This window comes from Malaclemys terrapin, chromosome 5 (assembly GCF_027887155.1).
Source record: "Malaclemys terrapin pileata isolate rMalTer1 chromosome 5, rMalTer1.hap1, whole genome shotgun sequence".
Taxonomy (NCBI): domain Eukaryota; kingdom Metazoa; phylum Chordata; order Testudines; family Emydidae; genus Malaclemys; species Malaclemys terrapin.
This window is the reverse complement of record NC_071509.1, coordinates 72,860,274-72,878,521: the sequence shown is the minus strand read 5'-3', so window position 1 is coordinate 72,878,521 and position 18,248 is coordinate 72,860,274. Positions and strand designations below refer to the sequence as shown.

Genomic DNA, 18,248 nt, shown 5'->3' with positions numbered 1-18,248 from the left:
GATGTTGTAAAGGCCAAAAGTATTACTGGGTTAAAAAAATAATTAGACAATTTCATGGAAGGTAAGTCCATCAATGGCTATTAGCCAAGATGGTCAGGGACAACTCCATGTTGTGTTTGTCCCTAAGCTTCTGACTACCAGAAACCAGGACTGGCAACAGGATAGATTACTTGATTGCACTGTTCAATTCATTCCCTCTGAAGCATCTAGCATTGGGCTAGATGGACCATTAGTCTTATGCAGTATGGCTGTTCTTATGCAACAGAGAAGAGGGAGAGACAAGGTAGCGATGCAAAGAGAAGGCGTGACAGTAGAAGCAATGGGGAAGGATAATCTTTTCAGCAGCATTCTGGATACATATGCGTGGGGCAAGATTGCATTTGTCAAAACCACAGTAAACGATGTTGCAGTAATCAAAACACAAGATGATGAGAAACCTAGATGAGATTTTTGGCTCTGTAGGTGGAGAGGAAAGGCTGCATCTTAAATACATTGTGCAGAAAGAATCAACAAGATTTAGACATAACGTGAGCGGACCTACAAAGAGATCCATGTCAAAGATGACACCTAGGTTATCGACCTGAGTGATAGACGGGCGGCTAGTGTTGTCCACGGTGATCAAGAAAGGAAGGTGCAGATAGAATTGTAGTGGGAGGGTTGGGAGGAGAAGAGATTAAAAACTCTGTTTCAGCCATGTTCTGTTTGAGCTGACAACTAGATATCCACTAGGAGAGGACAAAGAGACAGGCAAGGATTATAGTTTGGACAGAAGGCGACAGGTCTGGAATAGAGAGGTAGATCCATGAATCTTCCACATAGAAATGGTAGTTGAATTTTGTGTTTGCAGATAAGATTACCCAGAGATAAGGTGTAGAGGGAGAACAGGAGATGACCAAGGACAGAGCTGTGTAGGTGATCCTTCAAAGAACACGCTAAAGGAGCAATTAGAGAGATAGGAGAAGAACAAGGAGAGGACAGAGCCATGGAAATCAATGGAAGACAAGATTTCAAGAAGAACATGGTCAGTTATGTCAAAGGTGGTTGCCAGGTCAAAGAGAACAAGGATAGAGTACTGGGTTCTGAACTTCAAGTAGAAAGGAATAATTAGTGTCAACAAGAGTTTGGTTTTACTGACATGCAAGGGACCTGAAGAGCATCTAGGAATGAACTAGAGGAGATGAACTTCAGACAACAATTGCTGACAGTGCATTCAATGAGCTTAGAGATGAAAGGAAAAAAGACGGAGTGGTAGTTGGAGAGGCAAGAAGTGTTAAGGGTAGGGTTTTGGTTTTTGTTTAAGATGGGAGAGACTAAAACATACCTCTGTTTTTTATGCAGTGTTGTTGTAGCCATGTTAGTCCCAGGATATTAGGGATACAAGGTGTGTGAGATTATATCTTTTATTGGACCAATTTCTGACACGGTTTTGAGCTACCCAGAGCTCTTCCTCATGTCTGGGTAAGGTATTTAGCTGAGACACTCTGGGTAAAAGGTCGAACAGATAGTTTAGAATAAGTCGTTAGCACAAATTCTAAGGGACCATTCAAGGACCACTTCACCTAACTACTTATGCTAAACTACCTGTTCCACCTGGTACTTAGGCGTGACACTCTAAGTACCTTTTCCAGACATGAGGAAGAGCTCTGTGTAGCTCGAAACCTTCTCTCTTTCACAAACAGAAGTTGGTCCAATAAAAGAGATAAAATAGAAGTATAGGTGGATGAGGTTAATAGTTATTTTCTAGTATATTTCAGTTAAATGAAGAGGGCTTTATATTTTTTGCAGTAGTTGATAAATATTTTATGCTTACATGTCTTCAGAATCAGAATGCCCTTCTTTGACATGCTCATCGTCCATATCCTCTATTTCAAGGTTGTCTTGATGTTGTACATCTGCTACAATGGGAACATCAACTAGTGTTCTGTACAACTTGGAAAGATCTGGGAGTGAACATGTTCTTAACATCTGAAAAGGTCATAAAAAACTTCAGTTTAGGATATTCAACAACAAAAGAAACAGAACTGGAAATTAAAGATCAAATCAAAGTAGGAATACCTGTTTTGATGCCCTATTTAAAATATTATATAAAAAAACCCTCTATACAGTTAGTAAACTAAGTATGGAACATATGAGACTGCATGTTTTGCCTTTCCACTAAAATGGGAAAATGTTCCGTAAGTGTTGAGAAGGTCTGAGAAACTCAGAACACATGTAAACTGATTTATATAAAAAGAATATTAGAGACTGTTCATTCTCTCGCTAATTATCTTTTTAAAAAATAAGAACTTGACTGAGGTAAAAAACTAATTACATTGGACAAATGATATATACATATGTCTGTTACAGCTTTCCCCCCGATTCCATTTTGTTTCTTACAGCTGTCCCCTTACTCCATTTTGTTTTTGTTCTCCTCCTGTGGCCGCCCCTCCCTGGCTGTTAAGTTGTTTACCAGGGCCACTGCCCTTCTCAAAGGGAGGGCCCCTTAGGTTGTTTACCAAGAGCCATTGCCCTCAAAGGGATGGCCACTTGTACTGCGTGCTAAGTGGGACCACTGCCCTGTTCAAAGGGTTGGTCCTGTTATCACCTTGTTAAACTTGGGCTTGGTGTAGGGTAGGCAATATCCAGAGCTGCAAGACCTAATGTTTTTTTGAGATCCTGGGCATGAGTCATAGGCCTCATGTGCTTCTGAGTCCTGAGGTGTGAACTCACGCCTATGGTCCAGGACTCTGCCCAGGCACGTCTCTATGCTCACCTGCAGTTTTTCCCTGTATCTCCTCCCCTGTGACAGAAGGAGCCTATCAGGGACAGGTGGGGAAACTGCCTGAGATTGCCTTCAAGAACAGGCATTTTTGAAACAAACATCAGAAAGGTTCCTGCATTGCTATCTGCTCTGATCAGCCAGGGGTTCTGGGGGGTCCTTTTTCCGCTCTCGTTTTATTTTTGAGCGTACCCGTTTTTAACCCCCTCCCCCCACAAAGAACGAATTGCTGCCTGAGAGACCTCCTGATTATCAAGACCGTACCGAGACCTCTTTGCTTCTTCTGATGTTGTTGCTGCTTCTGCCTTTGCTGCTGCCTTGGGGACTGGTAAGAATCCCTCTGTGAAACTTTCTGTACTTTTATTTTATTACTTTAGCTGCTGGCTCTGTTTCCCCAGCACACAGACTCAAGCTAAACCTTGGTCTGTGTCTTAAAACCTCTCTTAAACTCCTTGGTCTGTATCTGTAATCTGTTTCTTGCTTTGCAGCGCCTTTGCTGCTAGAAATAAGCCTGTGCCTTCCTGGACTGTATCCTGGGCTGCCAGCTTGCAGCCACCCCCCACCCTCGCTTGCAGCCACCACTAGTTAAATCCCCCTCCCCACTTGGAGCTGTATCCTGGGCACACACCACTCTGCCCTCTGGAACTACCCCTAGTATAAGGTGCACCCATTAGGTTAGATTTTGTCTTTTAGTCTAGGTAAGTTGTAATTTCATTTTGCATAGCTGTAGTTAAGTTAGGTTTTGTACCCCACTATTGAAACCCCCTATCCCATTTACTAGAAGAACCCCCCCCATCATTGTCTATTGTAAACACCCTATACACCCCATCCCATCGTATTTCATTGTTAAATTCCCACCACTTCCTTTTTCCTTTAATAAAGAAATTAATTGGCACCCCACCTGTGTGGTAATTGCTCCCCAAGATCCCATATATCTGCTGGCAGGGACAACATATATTAGGTCAAGTACAGACATTTCCTAAAAAAGTCATTATCAGCTCACTACCATCTTAAAACCACCTCCACAAAACAAATTTCTCAATTAACTTATTAAAACAACCTTGTATAATTAAAATTGGAAAAAAATTTTAAATGTCAGTTTATTTTGCATTATCTGCGGTGTTTGTTTAAGCTGAGAGATGGAAAAGCAAATAAACACAAGTCAATTCAGTTTTTTTAATAGTACATTTCAAGTCAGTTTCATTTAAGTCAGGTCCTCATGGACAGCAGTGTTTTGGAATGTTAGTGGTAAACCAAGAATATTTGTTTAAAAACATTGATTTTATTGTCAACAGAAATTAAAAAAAAAATAGAACAAAGTAATTGTTTGCTCTGTGCTCAAACAAGAAGGATATGGTTCTGATAATTAGGTTTCTAGAAACCATACTGTACATTACACACATTCTTGTTGAAACAAAGGAGGAGGTTACTCACCCTGTGCAGTAACTGACGTTCTTCGAGAGGAGTGTCCCTGTGGGTGCTCCACTCCAGATGTTGGTGCGTCCCTGCTCGGAGATTTTGTAGCAGTACTCGTTTTTGTGGCTGACCCCTGAGCTGTGAGTCTAGCTTAATAGTACGCATGCATGGCCGGTCTCCTCAGTTCCTTCTCTACAACGGAGGCTACCCCAACTCCGAAGTAGAGGGGAGGAGGGTGGGTAGTGGAGCACCCACAGGGACACTCATCTCGAAGAAAGTCAGTTACTGCACAGGGTGAGTAACCTCCTCTTCTTCTTCGAGAGATGTCCCTGTGGGTGCTCCACTCCAGGTGACTTAAAAGCAGTGTGTCTCAAGGAGGTAGGGACTTTGGATCTGATAGGAATGCCATAGATAGTACAGCCCTGCCCAAACATATATCAGAGAGAGGGCCTTGAGTAAGAGCATAATGTTTAACAAATGTGTGTTCAGAGGACCAAGTGGCTGCTTTACAGATGTCAGCCAGGGGAACTTTGCGTAAGAAAGCTACAGAGGCAGCCAGAGATCTAGTGGAGTGAGTTCTGATGCCGTCTGGAGGTGTAACCTTCTTCATCTGATAGCACAACCGGATGCACTGAGAAATCCAGTTTGAAAGTCTCTGGGTGGAAATAGGAGTCCCTTTGGAACACTCCGCGATGGAGACAAAGAGTCTAGAAGAATTTCTAAAAGGTTTGGTTCTATCCAAATAGAAGGACAAGGCCCTGCGTACATCTAATGTGTGCATTGTGGCTTCAAACGAGTTGGCATCTGATTTTGGAAAAAAGGTTGGTAGGTGTATTGGCTCATTAATGTAGAATGGTGAAAGCACCTTTGGAAGAAATTTAGGGTACAATCTGAGGGTAACCTTGTCCTTGAAAAATTGCGTATATGGTGGGTCTGCCATAAGAGCTGCTATTTCTCCTGCCCATCTGGAGGAGGTAATTGCCACTAAAAATGCTGTTTTCATTGAAAGGTTTAAAATGGAGCACGGGGCTAGGGGTTCAAATGGTTGTTGAGTTAGGCAAGATAGTACTAAATGAAGGTCGCACGGAATGGTAGATGGTTTAATGTCTGGGTATAGGGCTTGGAGTCCCTTGAGGAAATGCTTGGTGATTGGATGAGCAAAAACAGAGGTATCATCAATTTTGTCATGAAAGGTTGTAATAGCAGCTAAATGGAATCTGATGGAGCTGAAAGAAAGGCCGGATTGCTTAAGGTCCAATAGGTAGTCAAGTATGAGCAAGAGAGATACCAACGTGGGAGAAAGTTGTTAAGCTGAACACCAATGTGTGAATCGTTTCCACTTTCGTAGATTGGTGGTGTGAATAGATTGTGTTCTGCTATGTAGGAGCACTCTTTGAACTTGTTCAGAGCAATCTAGTTCGCTTTGGGAGAACCATGTAGGAACCATGCTTTGGAGGTGAAGCACGGACAGGTTGGGGTGGAGAAATCGGCCGTGTTGTTGCGATAGGAGGTTCGGGATGAGAGGCAACGAGATTGGTGGTCGAATCGACATTCTGGTGAGGAACGGAAACCACGGTTGTCTGGGCCACACCGGGGCAATCAGGATGACCTTGGCACGGTCTGTTCTTATTTTTATCAGGACCCTGTTGAGAACCGGTATCGGGGGGAATGCACAGAGTAAGTTTCGGTGCCAGGGGATCATGAATGCGTCTCCCATGGAATGTTTGTCCAGTCCCGTTCTGGAGCAAAAATCGGGACATTTCATGTTTTTCGCAGTTGCAAAAAGGTCTATGGTTGAGTGACCCCAAATGCGGAATATGTTGTGAATGGTTTTCTCGTCTATCTCCCATTCGTGATCCCAAGGAAAGCGTCTGCTTAGTTCGTCCGTTGTGGTGTTCATCACTCCGGGAAGATAGGCAGCTGATACCCGGATGTTGCCCCAGATCCTTAAGTGGCCCCCTCAAGGATTGAACTCACAACCCTGGGTTTAGCCAATGCTCAAACCATTTATGTGCAGAAAGGTTTCGGTTGAAGACCATAGCCCCTGGACTGTGTGGTGAGACATGTGTGCACCCCAGCCTGTCAGAGATGCATCGTAGTCAGTATGAGGGATGGAGCCTCTTGAAGAAAGGGGACTCCAGAGCAGAGGTTGGAGTGAACTGTCCACCACAGTAGAGAATCTTTGACTCGGAAAGGTATGGAGAGTCTTGTTGAGAGCATGCACATTCGGTCTGTAAACCGTGCCCAACCACACTTGGAAGCACAACATGTAGAGTAGTGCATTTTGGACCACGAAAGTGCACGAGGCCATGTGACCTAGTATTTGTAGACAGTCACTGACAGTCACCTGGGGCATGTTGCGAAGTTTTGTGGACAGTAGGCTTATGGAGCTGAAGCGGTCAGGTGGGAGAGATGCCCATCCTGTCCTGGAGTTGAGATATGCTCCTATGAACTCCAGATGTTGGGTGGGGCATAATGTGGATTTGCTTTTGTTTATTTGCAGGCCTAGAGATAGCAAACAAGCGACGATAAACCGCGTGGATCGGAGAGCTTCGTCGAACGTTGAGGCTTTGAGGAGGCAATCATCGAGGTAAGGAAATATTACGACCCCTTGTTTTCTGAGGCAGGCAGTAACTATGGCTAGGATCTTGGAAAAAACACGGACAATCCGAAGGGGAGAACCCTGTATTGGAAATGTGTTGAGTCAAGGGTAAAACGTAGGAAGCGTCTGTGGGCCGGGTGGATAGTCACATGAAAATAGGCGTCCTGTAGGTCGAGGGCTGAAAACCAATCACCCTGCTCCAGCGCTGGGATTATGGTGGTGAGTAACCATCTTGAACTTTTGCTTTTTGACAAATTTGTTGAGCCGCCTGAGGTCGAGGATTGGTCGCCATCCCCCATTTTTCTTCTCTGTTAAGAAATAATGGGAGTAAAAACCTTTCCTTCTGTGTCGTTCTGGCACAATTTCTATTGCTCCCAGTTGAAGGAGATGTTGCACTTCTTTGTGGAGTAGTTGCTTGTGAGAAGGGTCCCTGAAGAGGGACGAGGAGGATGAGTGGGTGGGAGGCAAGGAGAGGAAGGGGACGGCGTATCCAATTGTAACGACCTCTATAACCCACTTGTCAGAGATAATGTTCTGCAATTGATGGGAAAATGGTCATAGGAATAGGCGGGGTCCAAAAATAGGTGTGCTGGCTGAAGTGGGAACGCTGTTTTCTAAACCCTCGACCAAGGCTTCAAATCTGCTTATTAGTTGGAGGGGGTTGAGGCGCCCTGCAGAATTGGGACGACGACGCTGGAATCTCGGTCTCTGGCGTTGCTGTTGTTGCTCCTGTGCTCTATGGAAGTGTTGTGTATATGTGGGGTAGCGTGGGAGTTGGTAAGGTTGATATCTATATTGTCATCTCCTGGTCGTAGGTGTCTGGAGACCTAAGGACCGGAGGGTTGCCCTTGAGTCCTTCATTGAGTGAAGCACATCGTTCGTGGTGGAAGCGAAAAAAGTTTTTCACCGTCAAAGGGAAGATCTTCAATGGTACTCTGGACCTCTCAAGGAAAGAGAGAGGAAGAGAGCCAGGAACCTCGGTGCATGACCACCGGTGGTCGATCTTGCTGCAGTATTGGCTACATTGAGGGCCGCTTGAAGAGCGGTACGTGATAAGATTTGTCCCTAGGAAACCAGAGCTGTGAATTGTAGTTTTTTCTGTTCTGGGATGTCATCAATAAAGTCCATGAATTTATTATAGTTTCTGTGGTCATATTTTGCAAGAACTGCAGTATAATTCGCTATACGAAATTGTAACGTTGAGGTTGCATATACTTTACAACCAAAGAGGTCCAAGCGTTTACTTTCCTTGTTGGCTGTGTGGAGCAGGAATACTGTTTGGTCCTTTGGTTCGCAGCGTCTACCACCACCGAGTTTGGTGCTGGATGGGTAGAAAGGAATTCAGAACCCTTAGAAGGGATGAAGTACTTCCAGTCCGCTTGTTTACAGGTAGATAGGCTTGTAGCTGGAGTCTGCCAGATGGACGTAGCAGGTTCTAAAAGGGCTACGTTGATTGGTAATGCAATCCTAGAGGAAGAAGAAGGGCTGTAGGATGTCCGTTAACTCATGCTGTTGTTCAGGGACTTCCTCCAAGTTAATTCTCAAGTCACTGGCAACTCTTTTAAAAAGGTCTTGGAATTTTGCGTAGTCATCCGACGGTGTTGGAGGAGGGGGAAGTAAGGCTTCCTCAGGCGTTCCCTCCGGCTCTACTGGAATAGTAGCAGGTCTTGGTTGATCCTGCAAGTGTGACGGTGCTGCCTGGTGTCTTGTGTCATTGGCAGATTCGTCAGGTGGTGGTGCTAGACTGGTGTTGCGCCTGGTTGAGGTGGAGTAGTGCGTGTGTTCTCGAGGGTACAATGCCCATAGTGCCCAATATTGCCATGGTGGTGGGTAGGGCCATAGGTGGTGCCATCCAGGGGTTCACGCCCCAGGGGGCAGGATCCTGAGAATAGGATGAGGTAATTTTTCTATAACCTCTGTTGACTGGAGTCTGGGGATGGGAGTCTTGATATGGTGACACATCCCCCTGTGGTTCAGTTTCCTCCTCACTGGAGGAAGGCTGTTCAGATCCTGACTCAGCCACTGGAGAGAAATAGGCATTCAGCAGGGGAGACTGCGGGATAGGTGATACAAACAGATCTCTTGCCTGAGTAAATTGAAACGCTGAGACTCCTGTGTGAGGTTAAGGCTGTGCAGGAGGAAGTTGCAGTGAGGGACGATTCCTCTGAGCCGGGGTTTTAATTCTTGGCTCACTGCCAATGAGCTCCGTGGGTGCCGGTGCTGGGAGGGCAGCATCAGTCGGTAGGGGGTCAAGCAGGTTCTGGAATGTCGGCACCGCGTCCGTCGCGGTGCCAAATGGTGCCAGAAGAGAGGCAGGCAGCTGGAAGCCTAAAGCCTCGGCACCGGAGCTTCGCGCCGCAGCCTCAGGCGGGTTTCGCACGGTGCCGGAGGAGCCCGGCTCATCAAAGGTGCTCAGGCGGGGAAGCACAGGCAGGGAAACTGTTGATCTGCCTGAAGAAATCTTGTGTCTCATAACCTTCTTTGGTGAAGAAGGTTGCCCTTTTTTGTAGATTTTTTTTAGCTTCTTTGAGGCGAGGGGACTGTGTCGGGCAGCCGAGCTGGAATCAGCACCTGGGTCTGAAACTGACCCAGAGATTTTTGAAGGAGGAGCAGTTTGAGTCTAAGCTCCCTGTCCTTCCGTGCCCTGGAACTAAAGTTTGCTGCAGTGGGCATATCTTTGGGGAATGTGGGCTTCCCCCAAACATTTTATGCATTGTGAGTGGCCATCTGACAGAGGGATAGCCTCCTTGCATGTAGAACAGCGCTTGAAGCCTGTGGAGCCAGGCATGTCTGAAGCGGCTGCGGCTGACAGGAACAAAATATATATTTTGTAACAGAAAGAAATGGTAACTAACTATACTAACAACAAACTAACTAACTAGAAGGAAATTGTAACTAGATGAAAGGATTTCTAAACGAGTCTGCTGAGCTCCATCTCAGGCCGGGGACGGTAGAGAAGGAACTGAGGAGACCGACCATGCATGCGTACTATTAAGCAAGACTCAGGGCAGGGGGGCAGCCTCTCTGCATGTGTGACCGTTACGAATACTGCTATAAAAATCTCCGAGCAAAGGTGCAGGGATGCACCAACACCTGGAGTGGAGCACCCACGGGGACATCTCTCGAAGAAGAACTCTAAGGCCTACACTCTGAAGTTTACCAGAAAAATGGCATTCTAAAAATACAGCCTTGAAATATCTCAACACAATTTTGAATCCTCCTGACAAAACCCTGAACTTTTGCTGGTCAAGTTAAACCAGTTCCCCAAGTGACACAAGTACCGTTCTATCAGCACAATGACAGTGTGAATGCTGAAGTAGACGTACCAGCAGTACAGTACTCCAGCAACAAGCCCACAATGCAACTGTTTCCACTGCAGTGACCACTCTGATCAAAGAAGTCTGCTGCCCTGGAGTCATAATGACCAGAAGCAAACCCCCTTGTAGGCCTGAGACCTGATCAACACCCCCCACCCCAATATTAAACCAGCCTTGGGTGAAACTTGGAGTTCACCACTAAAACTGAAAAAAGGAACGTTCTGATGCTGATAAAGCACCCCCACATCAGGAATGTTCCTAACGAGACTTATAACCACCAAGGTTGTAAAAACGCTGGGAAATGAGGGAGGATACAGAAAGACTCAACAAATGGTAAGATAAGCTCTGATCAGCGTTTTATGCTGACCATCTGGACAAAGGAGACATGCAAGGTAGGTGCAACAGGGACAAGTTTCAATGCCAGGCAAATGGGAAGGAGCTACAGCAGGCTTACCAGGAGACAAAGGAGAGCAACAAAAAGTCTGGAACTGCTCTCAAGAATTGCTGCTATTATGTGCAACTCAATGCCATTCTGAGGAGGGATTCCTATTATTGACAACAGACACCCATGAGCTCCAGAGGAAGGCACCCCAGAACTGCAGAATAAAAAAGAGCTCACTGAGGTGGGGGACATGGATGATTCACAGGGGATGTGGACAGTACGCAGCCAACTGAGAGCCAGAAGCTCTGACGCCCAGATAGCGAACTAAATCACTGAGGAAGAGGACTCAGAAAGACAGCACTTTTTACTCCCATTTATGTGGCTCTTAAAAAACAAAACATCCAACCAATGAACCACTTTCTCAAGAGCACCAAACATTCCCTCACTCCCTCAAATGGTAGCTGACTGCAGGCAGGCAACAAAGGAATTATATTTTAAAGTAACCAGTTTATTTTAAGAGCATGAACTAGCTGTACTAGGCAAAACCAACAGAATGAGGCCCTACTTCATTTGATTGTGCAGCTATTTGTCTTTTCACCTCCATGTTGAGCTGACATTCCAAAGGATATGCATTGCAATTGTAGCCATGTTGATCCCAGGATATTAGAGAGACAAGGTGGGTAACGTAATATCTTTTATTGGACCAATTTCTGTTGGTGAGAAAGTTTTCGAGCCACAAAGCTCTTCTTCATGTCTGGGAAAGGTACTCCAAGTGTTACAGCTAAATGCAAGGTGGAACAGATTGCTAACTACTTATGCTAAACACGTATTCTAAGAGACCATTCAAGACAATGGACAATCCTCAGATATTCCACCCCAAACACTTTGCCAAACTCATCCATTTCATCCTCACCCATAACAATTTTACATTCAAACAAACAACATTTTGTCTAAACCAAACAAACATTTTGTCCAAACCATAAATATAGCCATGGGTGCTTGAATGGGTCCCCAATATGCCAATCTCTTCATGGACCTCCTTGAAAAAGAATTTCTGAACAAATGCATCACAAAACCAATGACATACCTAAGACACATTGCTGATATTTTCCTCCTCTGGACAGACTGCGTAAACGCCTTCATAGATGTCCACCACATGTTCAACAATCACCAGCTATCCATTAAACTCTCCCTGGAACACTCTCAAACTAGAACCAACTTCCTGGACACTACAATCAGCTTCAATAAAGGAACTCTACAGACAACCATATGCAAGAAACCCATAGATCACCACATCTACCTTCACAGATCCAGTAACTACCCCGCATCCTCCCAAGAAATCAGTTATCTATAGCCAGGCACTCAGATACCACAGAATACGCTTGGAGGAGAACCTCCAGGATATATTCCTTAACATACACAAAACCACCTTCGCCAGACAAGGACACTCCACCAGAAAAGTAGACTGCATCATGGAACAGGCCACCCAAATACTGCAAGAGAACCTGCTTCAAAAGAGAAAGAAACCCCCCTCCAATCACAGACCCCCTAGTTGACACCTACTACCCCACACTGGAACCCATATGGGGTATCAAACAAACAAAATCCCTGGATCCTATTCATGCCTATCACAACATGTGGTATCTCTCATCCAGTGCCCGAAATGTCTCAACTATGTGGGTGAAACCAGACAATCACTACGCTTTTGAATGAACTCTCAGAGGAAAATGATAAAAGACAAAAAACACCCCATCACCTTTAGGTGAACACTTTTCACAAAGTGATCACTCTATATCTGACCTATCAGTCCACATCCTCAAAGGAAACCTGAACAACACTTTCAGAAGATGAGCCTAGGAGCTGAAATTCGTAACTCTGCTAGACACCAAAAATCATGGACTGAACAGACACACTGGATTTAGGGATTATTACAACAATCTGCAACCCACTAACCCCCTCTTTTTGTCTTATGACTGCAGCGGTATTAACGAGCCACTGTACCTTGAATGATCCCTTAGAATATGTGCTAACTACTTATGCTAAACAATCTGCATCAGGCTTCTCGAGAAGCCCCCCACCCAATATGCACCCAATTCTCGGAAGAATAATGAGGAAGGTACTGAAAAAAGGGAACAGACCCCAACTCTTATTTTCCTATTGACGTATAATTTGTACTATGTTTGCGGTTTGTAAGAATAAAAGCAGCCTGCGAGCTGTGATTGTGGGTGTAGCTCATGACTGCAACCCCCAACGCTTTAATATGTATTGCAATAAACTGGCCTCAGGCTTGAGTCTGTGAACTAAAATTAATGCAGGGGTGACTTTTTCCACAACACTTGCATTTAGCTGTGATGCTCCGAGTATCTTTCCCGAATCTGAAGAAGAGCTCTGTGTGGCTCGAAAGCTTGTCTCTCTCATCAACAAAAGTTGGGTGCATCTAATAAAAAAATATTACCTCACCCACCTGGTCATTCCAAAGGGCAGTGATACAGTGCTGACAATAGAGGATCATTAAATCAGGACGTCCTCAATTCAAATATAAACATCCTAGACAACAGGCTGGCTCCCAACCCGAGGAACCATTTGTCAGTGAAGAGGTTACCTGTAAGGGTTTGATCACCGGAGGAAGCTGATCAAGGAGTCACCTAACAGTGGGGACTGGAAAATATTAAAGAGCAGGGGTTGACCATTTTCCACCAGCTCAAGCTCAGGGAAACTGCTGTAGGAGCCTGATGAGGCAGAGGAGAACTCTGCCTACCTGAACTCAGATGGCTGCCCAGAGTAAAGATAAGCTACAGTGAGTGACATATATTCAGGGTTTTTGTTGTTTTCTAAATGATCTGTATTTTCTTGTGCTTTCTCTCAAGTAAAGAGCAATGGTGTTTTAGAATCCTATATATAGATTGTACACATGTGCATGTTATGTGCTAAACCTACCTCGGGCCCCTAGAGTTAACCTATGAATCCAGGATGCCTATAAGGGTGGAGTTCTGCGAAGGGGTAGCTAAAAGGATGCACAAACTATGGGGAAGTCTGAGAAGTCAGAACTTGGTCCAGGGATAGGTGGTTGGACCATGAAGCCTCAGGTCTCAGGAGGAGTGTGTGTGAAGGAACTGCTGAGACTGTTGACATCACCAGGAGTGGAACCTTTGGAGCGACTGGTCAGGGTGACAGCTGGAGAGTGGCACTCAAGAAAGGGCAATCTGGGAATTGTAATAGGGCAGTCACAGGGAACTGGGAGTTGGAGGACCAGACAGAAGGTCTAGCTAGATTTACCTGAGAAGTGGGCTAACTAAAGAAAAGTTAGACCTCTGCGGCGGGAGCCTGAAGAGATCTCAGCTTGGTGTCCTTATCCCCAGATACTTCCCACAAAGGCAGATCACGGTGGCCTTTGGAGGGAAGATACTCCTCAGAGAAGGTGAAGGATTCCCAAAGTCATCCCAGTAACTCAACAAGGCTTGGTACTGAGAGGTGACATCAGACAAGTTATGACACACTACGTATGTATATTTGTAAATAAATAAAAAGCTCAAGATAGACTTACATAGACAGGGTAAGATGAGCGGTTTATGTGTATAGAACTATTTTTAATGCTTCCAGTTCCATGTTATATTATATTTGTTCTTACTTAATAAATAATAATTTATTTTCACTAGATCTAAGCCTCAGCCTGAGATGTTGTATTAAGTTATTGAGACACCTGAATGTTGCTTCTTGAAGTGACATTATGTAATAATTACCACATGCTAGAGTGTATCTCTGAGTTTCCAGTCCCTGGGGAGAAAAGGCTAAAACCTTTTAACTCTAAGTCTAAAAGAGGCAAGGTGAGAGTATTGGATGGTGGCAGCAAATGTACCAGATAAAGAGTCACCAAGTACACGCGTCCGCTGTCCTCCAGAGGGGGTCAGGTAACCTCAGGGTGCTAGACAGAAAGCTGCAACCCGAGTGTGTTCTTAGACACCCCAAGCCTAGGGGCAGTACCTGGACACTGTTCAGACTCCGGAGCTTTAAAGCATATGGGGATTCAACATTTGGGTTCCCTCAACATTCTGGAGGGAGAGCTCAACTAGATCTGTGACCTGTATTCCTAATGATTTGAGCTTCATGTACATTCCCTGACCACCCAATGTCATGTCAGTACAACATCCGTGGTGATCCACCAGTACTTGTAAAACCATGAAAAAGTAGCCTTTTCTCTTTCTCTACTTAGAAAGAAGAGCATGGGTGGGAGGGCAGGGCACTGATTCAGGGAATGAATCTATTATTTCCTGCAATTGCCCAGACTCACAACGTTGTGCAGTAGGACACGCTTAAATGGCCTTGCACACCTGGGTGACAACCATTCCCATCATAGGTTTTCCAACACCAAACTGATTTCTCACTGATCAACAGCAATTTAAGGTTACAAGCTTCCAGAGAGTGATTCCCACCTATTTCTCCACTGTCAGAGCAGCTCTTGTTTTGGTGTGTCTGCACTGCAGTGCTGGGAGTTGTTTAACAAGCTCACCCAAGAACCTGGCCTTCTACATCCAAAAGTTCTGAAGCCACTACTGGTCATCCCCAGTTTGCACCATAATTCGATCCCATCACTCAGTGCTCGTTTCACAGGGCCACAACCACTGCTCCACCACGTGCATCTGGGAAGTAATACCTGCAGCAGCTCACCAGTTTCACTGTCTATATCATCCACTTCTCCTCAGTAATCTCAATATCCCAGCTACACAGCTGGCTACACAGTTGTGGGTCCGCAAATACAAAAAGAGCTCCAACGATCTGTGCAGCTTCTGAGAGTGACATAGCTGAGACTGAAAATTCAGTGTGAAGAAGTAGATTATGGGATGGACAAGAGGGAATTTGAACATTTCTCAGGGAATTGTGGGAGTTAAAGTACACTGAAGAAATTTCCCAAAAGGTGGTGCACTGGTCAGTGGTGTTCGGGACACTAGAATGCGTACCCATAGTACCACAACCAGCTGATGTAACCTGGTGCTGTGAGGAGAGATTGCACCAGCTAAGGCAGCCAAATATTCATAAATTCTAAGACTGGAAGGGACCTCGAGAGGTCATCGAGTCCAGTCCCCTGCCCTCATGAATGTTCCCTTCTTAAAGAGCTATGACTGTAGCTATATACTGACAGAACTTTTCCCAAAAAAACTTTCTAGTGTAGATAAGCCCTGGAAAAGATAAGATTTAGTTTAATAAAAAGTAACATAACTGTTTACTTGCCTTTGGATTGTTTGCATCAAACAGGCCAGTAGAGAGCCCAATCAGTAATGAACTTTTGCCTTTCCTTTTTGCTGGCGATACAGATCGTGAACGAGGTGGAAAAGGCTCTTCCAGTGAAGACTGAGCTGACAGAACTGGTGAGGTTGTTGGTATGGCTTGTGGTTGTGGCACCTTCTGGAAAAAGGGTTCAGGTTGCATAGAGTCACAAGTGTCTGGGGATGGTGAGAGAAATAAGGTTACAAATCCATGTAGACAAAAACTCCAAGCCTCTAAGCAAATGGCAACAAGGGTTGAATTAGGATAGTCCAATTATATCATAAAAAGAGCCATATCAGCTAATTTCTACATTTGAGATTCACTTGCTTTTATATATTGTTTTAATATAAATGGTCAAAAATGTTTATGCTAGGAAATGCAATTCAAGTTTCGCCCCTCCTTCGTTTACCAAGACCTTTAAAAACATAGACGCAAAATATTACTAAGTTGAAGATTTTTATTAATCAATATTCAACTTTTGAAAATTGTGTAAGTTGGCCATATGCAAAGAAGTACTTTACAGTGTATACTCTGTTGTCATGTTTTTACACCGCTTAACTGTATCTTACAAAACTAAGGTGGTTCATTTTCATTAGTGTAAGGTATATTTGTGAAGGGTATACTGCTTATAGTTTATTACAGAGAAGCTCCCATAAGGAGTTACTGCAAGAAAGTTTTGACCAACCACATTTCATTTGTAAATTACTATATAAAATCTTGTACATTATGTTAAAACCTTAAAGCACAAAAGTCTAATATATATAGTCTGATGAAATTTACAAGTGTAATTAGTTGACAGTATTTTATCACAATACAAATCTTAATATAGAAACAATCATGTAAAATACTATACATGTTCTGAAATATTCATTTTATGTCAGGGATACCGAATCATCCCTAAAATGTGTGGATAGTGAGAATATATTTGTTTAATAATTGTTAATAATTAACTGTTGCAGCACAGTCCACTCATTCTGATAGTTTTATTTCTACCTTGTCCTGTTCTAGCCTTGTATGCAATATAGTGTAAGACAAATACCCATTATGGGAAATGTGGAACTAGCTATTAAAAATACAATATTTTGTGTTTATGTGTGCACCATATAAATTGGAGCCCTAAATTTCACAGGAGCAAAGAATTTCCTTAAAGTTTCCTCTATCCTGGATCTATAAAGGTTTTATTATTATTATTATTATTATTATTATTATTATTACTACTACTACTACTACTACTTTTATTTTCTAGTGGCGTAAGTGTACCTGTGCTTCATAGAAGACACTAAAAAGACAGGCCACTTCCCTGAGCAGCTTACTAGATGAAGAAATATAAAAAAATATTTCCAAATCTATGTTTACTCTACCTTCACTAAAAAACACCTAAAGACTTTTTGGGGTTTTTGTTTGTTTGAAAAATGCAACAGAAACCTCCGTTCTCCCCAAGAGTTTACCAATTTCTGCTGAAATAACCCAGGACAGAGGATGTCCTCTTCAAAAGAATGCCAAAGCACAGTGGAAGAAGATACATACACCACACCTTAACACTAGAAATCCAGATCTAGACAGTCATGCTCCAAGAACGGATGGCATTAACCCTGTAGGGGGTGTGCTTAAGAACATCCAAGTGATACACTAGATAGCCTCCGATAATGTGACTTGTGAAGCCTTGTCTGCAAATTCAACCTGTTCTCCCCGGATGGATGCCCCAGAACAAGAAACTGATACAAGCATAGAGTGCCCAAAATTACCCTGTAGTACCGCTGCCTCTGCTGTTATGGTGGGGACATGTACAACTCCACCTCAGATCAGCATGGATGAACTGAGTGCACAAGGTCAAACCTCATTTGATGGAGGCATTTGCCAAAATAAATAAATAAAGCAGCAACTTGGCCATAAGGGAAGACAAATGAACTCTGTAATTCTTAAAAGGCCCAATCTTAGAGTCTTAATCCTTGCTTATACTAAACTCCCACTGAAGTCAATAGAAGTTGACTCCTAAATTTGTGGGATTTTTAACGGAGTATTTCAGAAATGAGCCCATGGCTGTAAAGTTGTTCTACATCACTGCAGACCTCTGAATTGCATAATGCCCTTTGTGTACCATTCAGTCAAGGAATAGGTTTGTATGTATGAATCAGACACCGCAGTTTCTCTTTTTTTTCAAAATTGGAACAACTGCTTCAGATAAAGGTCTTAAAGTGATCATCTTCCCTATGGCTTCTCTTTTGTTTGCTTATATGAAAAAAATATTAGGACAATTAAGAAGAGCAGATATAAAAAACCTGCTTTGATGCTACAGGCATAGCGGATTGTTAACATTCCCCTTTCACCCATTTATTTCTTCCTTTTTGTTTGGATTTAGTCTTTACATTTCAGGATACTGAATATCCCTTAGTTGTCTATACATCCCTCCTGCTCCAATTTCTTTAAATCCCTATGCAGTTGAAGTCTTTTGTCCTGTTTATTTGCTACTTTTCCAATTTTGGCCTCATCTGCAAATCTGATTTACACCAA

At 43.8% G+C, this 18,248-nt stretch overlaps 1 protein-coding gene across 4 annotated transcripts in view; it reads right to left on the bottom strand.

Annotated features, from left to right (window-relative positions):
* NEK1 (NIMA related kinase 1) overlaps positions 1–18,248 on the bottom strand; it is a 128,829-nt gene that overhangs the window by 18,554 nt on the left and 92,027 nt on the right. For all 4 annotated transcript variants that reach the window (XM_054030468.1, XM_054030469.1, XM_054030470.1 and 1 more), the window contains 2 exons: positions 15,702–15,913; positions 1,811–1,965 (listed from right to left, as the gene is read on the bottom strand). In XM_054030468.1, coding sequence (XP_053886443.1) covers positions 1,811–1,965; positions 15,702–15,913 — 367 coding nt within the window. The remainder of the gene's footprint in view (positions 1–1,810; positions 1,966–15,701; positions 15,914–18,248) is intronic.